The sequence below is a fragment of the Doryrhamphus excisus genome, linkage group LG19 (genome assembly GCF_037039965.1).
Source record: "Doryrhamphus excisus strain RoL-2023G ecotype Guam linkage group LG19, RoL_Dexc_Guam_v1.1, whole genome shotgun sequence".
Classification (NCBI taxonomy): Eukaryota; Metazoa; Chordata; class Actinopteri; order Syngnathiformes; family Syngnathidae; genus Doryrhamphus; species Doryrhamphus excisus.
Window position 1 is genome coordinate 12,720,227 of NC_136375.1, and position 11,482 is coordinate 12,731,708.

Consider the following 11,482-nt stretch of genomic DNA (forward strand, 5'->3'; position numbering starts at 1 on the left):
AAAATAAAAATAAATAAAACAGGACACAAGTCCAAAAAAGACAGGAACAACTCCAGTTGTTTTGTACCGCCATCTTGTGGAGATCTGGTTTACTGCATGTTAAAAGAGTCACTACGAAACAAACTAGTCAATGCAATATTACTACAATACCAAATACCTTATGACAAACAAAATGTTATGTTATCCAAGCTATATTATAGAGTTTACAAAGATAATGCTTGGTTTTAGGGGATTTAATTATAACAAACATGCTCGTGTGGCTCATTTACCGCATTTTCACGTCATTTTTGTAATTGTAATTTTGAATATATATACATATATCTATATATATGTTGGATTTATGCTAAATGTATGTGAATTTATAATGAATGCAAGTTATGTGTAACCTCCAGCGTCTCTTATCCCGTGGTTAATGCGCACATCTAAGCAGTAGGTGGCGGTGTGGGGTAGTGTAGCGGTGGGAGCGTAGAAGAAGAAAACAAACATCATGGCGGCCCCCTTGGACGGCCCCGGTGGCATGCAGATGCTACAATTTCTCAAACTAATCGGACAACTAAAAGTAAGACACACGTCGATACACAGTACTTATCTTTATTGCATTTACTTTATTGCTCCTGCTTTTTGCAGGACCCTAATCACGTTTAGTGGTAGTAAACAGTTAATAAGAGTACTGAATGTTTCTTTACTGCTGTTGTAATGGTCAGGGTTGTCTACAATTATGTACCAGTGTTCCTCCATTGAGATCCTATTTATGATTGTCATTATTACAGTTATAATCTTGATAAATAATATGTTAATAAGACGCAACTCTCGTACTGTAGAGGGTTCCTCGGACAGGCTGGGTGTACAGGAAGGTGAAGGACCCGGAAAGCGTGTCGGACCACATGTATCGCATGGCCCTGATGGCTCTGACCATCACTGACCCCACCGTGGATAAGGATAGGTGGGTCTTTCACACGCCCATGGCCCCTTTGGATGCGGCCTCACCTCCTGTTTTGTGTCTTATGTCTTCAGGTGTATGAAAATGGCTCTGGTTCATGACCTGGCCGAGTGCATCGTGGGAGATATCACTCCGCTGGACAACGTGGGTAAAGCTGAGAAACACAGGCAAGAGGAGGTAAGGGAGTAGATTGATGTAGTGTACCGCTGCTTTTCTTTATTGGTTAAAACATTTCCTTCAGGCGGCCATGAGGCAGCTAACAAGTTTAACGCCAGGCTGTGTTGGACAGGAGATGTATGGCCTGTGGGAGGTAACGTGATATTTTACTTCACACAATGTTCTCATATGACCAGCTGACTTTCACGCAGGAAATGTTTACATTTACTATTCAGGAGTATGAAAACCAAAGCAGCCCCGAGGCCAGGCTGGTGAAAGAGTTTGACCGTCTGGAGATGATCCTGCAGGCTCACGAGTACGAAGAGCTGGAGGGAGCGCCGGGAAGACTGCAGGAGTTTTTCGACTCCACGGAAGGTGCGTCAGTGACCTCGTTCTGGCAACGAGCACTCGATTAATTTGCGTCCTCATTTAGGTCGTTTCCGACACCCGGATGTTCTGCAGCTTGTCAGTTCTTTGAATGACGAGAGGAGGGGTCACATGACACGTGCAGCAAAGAACTCTGGGGAGTCACAGCCAGACCCCACTGCACACACTTTATGACCTAATTGTATAGATTAGAAGAGTACGTCTTCGTTTTACATATTTAAAGTTATCTTTAACACAGTTTGGTTCTTAAGACGGCCACATAATTAAGGAAACTCACTTTCGAAGTTAACTAAAAAGAACAAAAGTGCCACAATGTTGTCCTTCCCCCGTGTTGTAACGCACGACTAGCTAGTTCTTTTTGTATGGGACCATACATTGTAACATGAGGACCGCCTGTATATTGATACATTACATCAAATTAGTCAAGAAAGTCATTGGAATTCCACACAGTTACAGTTACTATGTCAGCTTTTGGAATTATTATAGAAAATTATTAAAAAAATATTATAGAAAAGTAGAAAATAGAAAAGTCCTGAGGTTCATTTTTATTTCAGCTCAACATGTGAGAGACCTTCAAATGCTGACATGTCAATAAATCTTCTCAAACCACAACAAACAATATGAAAGGTGTGACAAACTTTAAAAAGTCGCTTCTAATAGCACATGTTGGGTTTTTTTGTTACCTTAAAAGAGCTTAGATTCTTTGAAATAAATAAAACCAGGGAGCTTTTTCCCTCCCTCTTTAGCACCATTGAATTATTCAGAGTGCTTATTTGGATTTCTCTAAATTCATTGTGCAGGTACAGCCTGTCCGCTTGGCTTGAAAACACAATCCAGCATTCAAATGTCATACAGCAGCAGCAATGTGTTAGTATTGGAGTACGTTCATATCACATCATATTGGGTTATTTACACACGTTATAGGTTACATATTAGAATGTTTCATATGACATATTGGGTTATTTACACATGTTATAGTTTACATTGCTTTAGTTTACAGTGCTAGTTCAAATAAAGCTGTGTATATTAACAAACACACAATATATCTGTAAATCTCGCGTTTCATACATAGTTTGTATTGTTACTGAAAAGTCGGAATTCAATGTAATATGGCTTAGTGGCCACTAGGTGTCAGGAGAGATTTCACTTGGTTCAGGCTACCACCAAACCCAACAGCGATTCAATACTAATTTCATATATTCGTAAATAGAGCATATAAAATTTGGTTGTGGTGATTTTTTTACCATCATTATCCATTATTATCCTTCATACAGCAAATAACACGCGTACAGTGACCTTTAAACTCCTCTGTTAGTCTTTGTTTACAAAACATTGCTAATGCGCCGACTACGGAATCCCTGCAGGGACACAACAGATTGCCGCGGCATGCAGATTGCATGCTAACGAGATCATTAGTTATCCTTCAACCTGTTTTTTTAAACGGAATGGGTAGGAAGGACAAAGTAAAAAAAAAAACCTTACTACTTCCAGAAATTAAGGCATGGCTGACTCCATGCAGTGCTAAGATAACGTAATGTAAGCTAATGTCTCATCCATGTAACATGTAACATCCTACAGACCGGAATATTACACATGAATTATCTTTCAATATACAGTATATGATTATTTGACTAATAATAGGCCAGAGTCAACCACGAGACAGTCATCATTTAAAAACCAGCGTTCAAGTGAGGGACAAGTGTATATGGAATGGTGAATGAATATTGTTTGGAGTTGTTTTAGTCTACTGCGGCCTCTCGGGCGTGTCCATCAAGTTGCTAGTGGGCGTGTCCATCAAGGTGCTAGTGGGCGTGTCCCCGGAGCTGGCCTTGGCTGCTGAGGAGAGGACATCCTCAAAGCTCCCCCCTGTCCCGGATCCTCCAACTTTGGTCTAGGAAATGTAAACATTAAATGCTTATTGAAGCGTCACACCGCTGTCATCCATGAAGTGCTACTGTACGCTTGGGTAGAAATAATAATCATGTTTGGACGCACCTTGATAGTGCTCACTGTACTCTCAACTTTCTCCTCAAAAGACTTGAAGCTGGGCGAGTTTCTGTAAATAAACATTAGGTCATGAAAGTCTTTAAAGACACTATATGTAACATAATAAAAACACCATTCATTGTTACGTCACCTAAAAGTGAAAAATACCTTTTCATCACCTATGTGAGTGTTCTGTAATTAACTGCTGGACCAGCCAGGACACTGCTACCTACCATTAGCATTTAGCACAGGGGTATCCAAACTTTGTCCAGCCAGGGACACATAGTGAAAGATGTAAACCAGTACATGCACATATGCTACCAAGTTATGCATACGTCTATTGCTATCAATTTTGATACTCTTTTAATTTATTTTATTTATTATTTTTATATATATATATTTTTATTTTATATTATTTTTTATTCATTTTTAACTACAACTGCAACTTTCTTCTTGTAAATTACTGTAATATATCTAACTTTTCCCTAAACCTCATTAAAAAAAATGACAACTTTATTAATTATTTCACATATTACTTAAAAGTTTTCCTGTGATATTTCAGCTTTACTACAATGATGTTAATTATATTATTCTTGTAAAATTACATTTTTTTGTTAGATTCCAACATTTCTCAATATTTTGAACTTATTCAATTCTAAATGACGACTGTTGTTTTCTGTTATTTTTAACATTTTCCAACGATTTCAGCTTTCTTCTCGCAATTATGACTTAATTCCCTGAATATTTTCACTTTATTTCCATAATATTATATTTTGTCCGCAACCAAATGTCCCCAAAATTACAACCATTTCTTGTGAATAACATTTTTTCTTCTTTCTGCTCCTACAACACATGTGCACGCACACAGTTACCTCATGGCGGGCATGCTGACAGAGTGTGAGATTGAGTAGCTGTCCACACAGAGAGAGCCAGAGTGTGAGCATGACAAGAGAGGAGACAGATGTGAGTTAGCTGTTAGCGGTTAGCACACATATTGACATGGCACATGGGAAGCACAGACACCATTGCTAAGCGACTCAGCACACATGGTAAGCATTTACTAAGCCGGTGTTGTGTTCTATTATGTTGTATAGTAGCACGTGGGTGTCCTTACCCGATGGAGCCAGACCTTGGGGAGCATGCAGGAGGACACAATTAAAGTTGAATTGATTATTTGCGTAATCGCTACAAACCGGAAGGAACCTGCTCTGCGCTACACCTGATTTATGTTACTTTGACTTCTCTAATTGATTCTTAGAAGAGAATCAAATCACAACAAACCAGAATGCGTTACAAGGCAAGCAAAACACACTACAGTATTCATGCATGTTCAACTGAACAGCGCCATCTGCTGATTGGACATGACAAGGACATATCCATGATTATATAGTTAGCATATGTTGAAAGTGATGAAAACACGGCACACAAGCATAACTTTAGAGACGGAAAAAAAGTGCTAAACATGCTTTTTACTCCCAAACACACACACACACACACATACCTCCTAGGGAACAGTAAGTGTAGACCAGCCATGCTGTATGAACAACATTGTTTAGAATGTGCTTCCCTTATCCTGCACCGTGCAAACTACACCTTAAATTCAACTCATGTTCATACTAACATTATCTTTGCAGGTGTACCTAATAAAATGTCTTTAGCATTGTCTCTGAGGTCACTAGTAGCAGTAAAGGTAGCATCAGGTGATTAAGAACAAGCGTAATTGTGCACCTCATGTCTCCAATCTTCCTGTTGATGGCGCTGCCCAGGGTGCTGAAGGCCGCCGAGGTCTTCTGTCCCGCTGAGCTCAGCGTCTCCGAAGTCCTCTTGTAGCTGGAACGCAAACAAAACATCAGAAAATACAACGGCGTTTCGTAACACTTCTCACGTGTGCCTGGTCTGCCGGAGAGTCCCAAAATACATGGCATAGATTTATTCATGGCAAGTGAAGATCGATTTGCGTTCTGTTTACGCATAAACGACGCACTTGACATGAAATTCGTCAGCGAAAATGTTGCACAAAATGACCACACTCCTGTATGACTGATTTACAGTCTCGTACGCGGCAATAGTAGATAATACCGCATCCGTAGCAAGAATCTACAAGATGTGGAACCCTGAAGAAGAAGCTTTTGAACCAAGAAAATGAGAATGCGCAAAGAGCGGGGAGGAGGCAATGAACTAGAAACCTGTTCATGACCGATTTACTCATTGGCAAGCCAACATGCGTATTAAACGAATCTTCATACCACCTTTTGAAACTGGTGGGCCACATTTACTGGCACTAATTGTTGTTTTTGTTTCTGTTACCCAATCTCTGAGGCCATTGAGCTACATTATACATGAGGATGGTGTGTGTGTGTGTGTGTGTGTGTGTGTGTTAAATTGATCTCCGGGCTGCAGTGTAACTAGATAAGGCCTCCAACGGCCTCTCTGCCACCCTCATTTACTCTGCAGTGCAACAAAAGCAGCTTATTTATCAGCAGATTCAATTGGATGTTGCCTACATCTGCCGTGTGGTTATCTTATTCCCTCATGCATGCTGATGGCGGTGTTGTCATAGTGGCTTCTCTGTTGCCATGGTAACTTTATCATCAGTCTGTCATATTGGTGGTCTCGGCCATTATTGTATTCCAAAAATAATATACAGTCAGAAATCCACTACTTTTTGCATGTTTATGTTGTTTAACACATGTGGCGAGCTGTCCCGAAGTCTTTGAACGCACCATCTAACTTTTTTGGTCCGTGGGTGTTAAGTGGTTGGGGACCACTGATCTAGCCAGTCCTGTGCATGTTTTCTCGATATTGTGTCTGCATAATAAGAGTTATTAGAGGTGGCAAGTCTTACGCGGTGGAGCTCTGCACGTCTTGCCAGCCTCTGGTGAAGTTGTTGCGTATCTCGCTCAGAGGAGTGATGCCCAGTTTGTGTTTGAGTTCAGCGTGTTGCTTCTCCTTGGACACCAACACTTGTCTCAGGGTGCTGATCTCGTCCTCCAGCTGGACAAACACACACATACACGCTGATAGTGTGTCCCATCATCTGCAGTTCTCCCTCGCAAAATCGCGGTCCATTATCGCTCCTTTGCTATATTGGGTTTTTTCTCAAATTTATGAAGACGGCCAAAAAAAAAAAATTAAAAAACAACTTAAACTATATTAGGAAAGCAGGAAGTGAACAAATGTAACACTTACTGATTGTAAAAGTACCAGATGGAGGGGTAGGATTTAATAAGCTTTGCTTCTTCCTACTCCTTTTGGACATGTGGAACTGTCAACTGATTATGTGATGCATTCAATTGTAATCGGATGCATGTTCAAATGAAATTAAACCATTACCATTTACGTCTTACATGGCTTATTTACTCTTATTCCATATCCTACATTGGGTAAAATGCGTGTAAAGCCATTTAAAGCCATTTATTTATGTCTCATGTCTTATTTTCTGTGATGGTATGTACTATATTTGGTAATACAACTGTAAATGTGACTATAGGGGTGCTATTTCATGTCTAGAGAGCTCCCATAATGTTAAAAGCCATTATTTTTTAGAAGATTGCAAACAGGTTTTCTATGTTTTAACTAAAAAAATATTCTATTTATTAATATTCAATCATACTCAAATTCACTTATGGCAGTTGGGTTTGGAACCAATTAACCTACATAAATTTCTGCATGTGTGTGTCTTCTTACTTTGGCCAGCTCTTGTTGTATCTCATCTCTCTCTTCTTCTGTCAGGTTGACGTCTGACTCCGCCGCATGCTCATCCGCTTCTCTGAGAGGATCCGAGTCGAGGAAACCTGAAAGACGCATCTTTAATGTACAAAAGGTATGACAGCCATTCTTTTTTTATTTCTGATGATGCCACCTTAGAAGGGCACAGGGAAAAGTATGACGACAACCGTAGAGCCGGAAATGAAACTGCAGAAGTTATCTGCCTCTTTTTACACTTGTATGACAGTTACAGAATGCTTCCAAACGTCTCCGTGTCCCAGTTTGCGTCTCGGTCAAGACTGTTATGTAATGTGTGGCTGTAGCCTGTTGAGCTCTAATCTGGTTTAACAGACGTGGATTATGCCCCCCCCAACATACACACACACACACACACACACACACCGACAAGATGCTTGCAGGCCTGAATTATGGTGGCTTAACACCAGGGGTCTCAAACGCAACGCACGACCCCTCGACTTGACATCACATTTAAGTGAGAGCACAATTTTGGAGCCAGAACACTACTACTATAATCACAAAAAATGTAAACACATATATATATACTACTACATATTACTACAGGGAATAATAAATGGCAACTACTGTAACTGTCCACATGTGGCTTTCGCAACTTTTTACTAAACAAATTTCGTACAGCATGCTGGGAAGCTACAATATGATATTTTTAGGGCACGAGAACCGGCTTGAAAGGGCTGTGTTTAGTATTATTGTTATTGTTATGCCGACACTTTCCTCGCATTTTGGATGGGGTTTGGGGGGGGGGGGGGGGGGGCTTCATTTTCATGAAAACTCACCAGATCCTGCAAAAAATGTGATATTTCCAGTGGTCCCGAACACCAATAATATAATATATGCGTTACATTAACGCCCAGTTTGGACTCTTAGGAAAAACAATCAGACTGCACTTCCCGAATAACAAACAAAAAACAGACTGTGTACATATATTTATACTGTTTGTTCTGTATATTTTGTATTTTTCATTCTTTTTTTAATAGATGTGTCTGCACCTACTTCACCAAAACAAATTCCTAGTATGTGTTTGATCATACCTGGCAATAAATCATTTTCTGATTCTGATAACCAAAACCAAAGTCACACAGTAGCGCCTCTTTTCTAATTTAGAACCAATGAGCCCATGCCACCACTTTCACACAACATTGCCAAATTTGGCGGAGACGTCAATCATGACAGGACGCACCAAAAACTCTCAGGAACCCGAGTTCCAAAACAAACAAGTTTCTGATGCCGGCAGTTGTGGCGAAAACCAACCAATCAATCAGACAATCCAATGAAATACTTGAATACTTGACCTTTAGGAACATTGAACATAAAGTAATCATCAATTATTTTTTTTTAAAGATAAAAGCAAACATACCTGAGAGACGTCCTCTGTCTTGATGCAGCAGAGGAGTAAAGGCGAATTATTCACACGTACTTTACTTGGCATCTACTTTACTGCTACCAGCACACTAAACTACGCCTAACGACAACCACGTTTGCACCAAGTAGCTTCATGTCCTGCCGGTGCTGTCTCTCCGGGTTCTTTGGTCACCTGTCCATAAGACCCAGTCATCCGAGTGACACACAGACGCCCCGCCCCAGTGACGTGGCGACGTTTCACCATGCTCCGCTCCGTAGCTATCTCCGTTTGGAAACATCTGATCGTAATCCGAGCACCCGCTAGTCACCTCTTCGCCAGAGGGGGCAGTCATGCGCTTTGTCAACCCTGCACAAAGTTACATCCAGCTATTAAACCTTTGAATTTTATTGATCATTATGAGTTAGATTGATTTGAATGTGTATTAAGCAATGCCAGTTATGTCTCCTAAACGTGACATGGACTCTTCTGATGACTGTCGAAGAAAAAGAAAGTGATCTTTAAAAAAAAAAAAAAAAAAAGACAATTCCTGGCGCAAATCATCTCATCATTTTTCATTTGTGGGCAACTTCTAATGTCTCTTGCGTGGTCGCCTTACCCTGCTGTGCCCGGTGCGTGGCGGAGTTAACCCATTCCTCTCCAGGGCCCACGCTGCCCCAGTCCCAAGACTCTGCAGCCAGCGGGGTGAGGCAGCGGGCAGCAGAGGAGACACAAATAAAAAGTTAAACAAGCCAACTTTGACTAACTTAGCTGACACTGCAGTTGTCACGGGAACTGGGAAAGGAAATCATCATCGCATCACCGATTGAAGCTGTTGAAAACCTTATCTTCGCTGGCACTCAAACAATGAAGCAGGAATTGTGCAAACTGCCACTTCCTCATTTGACTGCTGTTATTGTGTGACGTGCCATGGTCTGTTACACTTCCAGGAAATATTGGAATGTAATGGTAATGGTTTTATTTCATTTGAACATGCACCAGATTACAATTGAATGCATCACATCATCAGTTCACGGTTCCACATGTCCAAAAGGAGTAGGAAGAAGCAAAGCTTATTAAATCCTACCCCTCCATCTGGTACTTTTACAATCAGTAACATTTGTTTACTTCCTGCTTTCCTAATACAGTTTAAGTTTTTTTATTTTTATTTTTTATTTTTTTTTTATCACTTACCGAAGTAGGAGGTGATATGAGCATCCAATGCCATAATGGGTACCATAGTAAGTGTCAATATAGTGATATATATAGCACATCATGACTGGTTCAAGACTCTTCATCCTTGTATTTAGCAAACATCAACTGCTTGTATTGTTTCTTGAATTAGCTCATCGTTGTGCATTGTTTGACTTCCTTACTCAATCCATTCCATAGTTTGATTCCACATACTGAAATGCTATGGCTAGCATAACGTAGTCCTAGCATACAAGTGTTGTATATAAATGTACTTCTTCCCTGAGATCATATTTCTCCTCTCTTGTAGAGAAGTATTGGATGACATTTTTAGCTAATTGCTTATTTTTAGCCTTATGCATTATTTTAGCTGTTTGAAGATGAACTATATCAGCAAGTTGAAGTATTTGTGATTTTAGAAATAAGGAGTTAGTATGTTCTCTGTAGGCGGCATTATGAATTATCCTTACTGACCTTTTTTGCAGTACATATAGCGAGTGAAGATTGCTTTTATAGTTATTAGCCCATATTTCCACACAATAATAAGTAAGATATGGTAGAACCAGAGAGCAATAAAGAGTGTGGAGTGATTGTATACACAAGACCCAAACGTGCAAGGCAAGGACAGTAAATATTATTACCCTTTGGCAAAATACCAGATAAAAGGCAAACATACTTCTTCCTCCTTCTCTTTCATTTTGTCTGGCCTTGAATAGTTCTGGTCACAAGATTCCAATCTAGTCATGTGGTGAAGCTAAATCAGAGGCCCGAGGATGGTCAGATGGCTGCAAAATCAACTCAAGCCCAACCAGAGGTCCAACAAGATGCCTTAATAAAACAGCACACATGCCCATTCATATCGGTGCCATGTTTTGCACAGTATTGCTGAATGGGAACGTTGGGGGCTTGATCAGATCAGATCAGATCACAGCTCTGTTCTGTCGACTGTTAGCCATCAGACAGCTAGGCGTCCAAAGCGGAATGCAAAGGAATGACTGAACTTACTGGCTGCACAAACAGCTCCTTCCATACCTGGCAGTGAAAGAAAGCCCCAGACTGCAGGATGAAACTGAAAAGCAGTCAACTGAAAAGTTGATTAGCTATTCCGAATACATTTGACAGCCACGTTTATGCTTAGAAAGAGGCTGAAACTCAGGAAACACTATTAAGTCCCAAGTGTTTGGAATAAACCATAAAATTCGAGGTACCCCAAAGTAGTCTCTGTGTTGCGACGTCATTTCAGTTTACCTGTGCTTCTAGAAACGTCTCAAAAATCTAATCAGAAAACGTGAACATCTAAACTAATTCAAAAGTCATTTAGGAAGAAATGGGCCGTGAGAGCAACAGCACAGCCACGACTCCACCGTTAAAGGGAAAATATAGTCGTTTTTTTCCTATGGACAGTTGTATGGTGCGTTCATGTGCCACTCCTGACTTTCGTTTACAGCGAAAGCTAACGGGGAAGAGAGGGCTCCTATTAAAAAGCCCTCCCGCTCTTAATGGAATGAATAAATAGTATATAAACATTGACTGACCTTGTTGTCTGGTTTCCATCGTTAAGTACGAGTCCCACAGAAACACGTCACGGTAGCGGTAGGCGCCTGGCCCGGGTCGCCGGGTCAGTTGTTTGTTTAGCGAGTCTCCTTGGCTTTGCCTGTCATGGGTTACGGGGAGGGGCTGACGTTGTTCGCCAGCCAATGAGGGCGGGCGTAGCTTCAGCTTACTTCCGCGTTTGT

At 40.7% G+C, this 11,482-nt stretch overlaps 2 protein-coding genes across 14 annotated transcripts; one reads left to right on the plus strand and one right to left on the minus strand.

Annotated features, from left to right (window-relative positions):
• Nucleotides 1-433: 433 nt before the first annotated feature.
• On the plus strand, nt 434-7,652 carry hddc2 (HD domain containing 2). 2 transcript variants are annotated; one of them, XM_078798880.1, is made up of 6 exons: nt 434-559; nt 822-943; nt 1,015-1,117; nt 1,182-1,250; nt 1,333-1,471; nt 7,202-7,652. In XM_078798880.1, exons 1-6 carry the CDS (start codon nt 488-490, stop codon nt 7,204-7,206), a joined length of 510 nt encoding a protein of 169 aa, XP_078655006.1. In that variant the 5' UTR covers nt 434-487; the 3' UTR covers nt 7,207-7,652. The 2 variants fall into 2 exon arrangements, with proteins under 2 accessions (XP_078655006.1, XP_057913074.2); XM_058057091.2 differs by lacking the exon at nt 7,202-7,652 and adding an exon at nt 1,530-3,378.
• tpd52l1 (tpd52 like 1) lies at nt 2,014-11,415 on the minus strand. 12 transcript variants are annotated; one of them, XM_058057080.2, is made up of 11 exons: nt 11,282-11,415; nt 9,175-9,246; nt 8,751-8,924; nt 8,574-8,591; nt 7,157-7,263; nt 6,315-6,463; nt 5,198-5,299; nt 4,584-4,598; nt 4,342-4,380; nt 3,479-3,539; nt 2,014-3,374 (listed from the first exon to the last, which is right to left on the minus strand). In XM_058057080.2, the coding sequence occupies exons 1-11, from the start codon at nt 11,298-11,300 to the stop codon at nt 3,228-3,230; spliced, it is 903 nt and encodes a 300-aa protein (XP_057913063.2). In that variant the 5' UTR covers nt 11,301-11,415; the 3' UTR covers nt 2,014-3,227. The 12 variants fall into 12 exon arrangements, with proteins under 12 accessions (XP_057913063.2, XP_078654999.1, XP_057913064.2 ...); XM_078798873.1 differs by having other exon boundaries at nt 8,751-9,051; nt 11,282-11,328; XM_058057081.2 differs by lacking the exon at nt 4,584-4,598.
• Between the last annotated feature and the right edge of the window lie 67 nt (nt 11,416-11,482).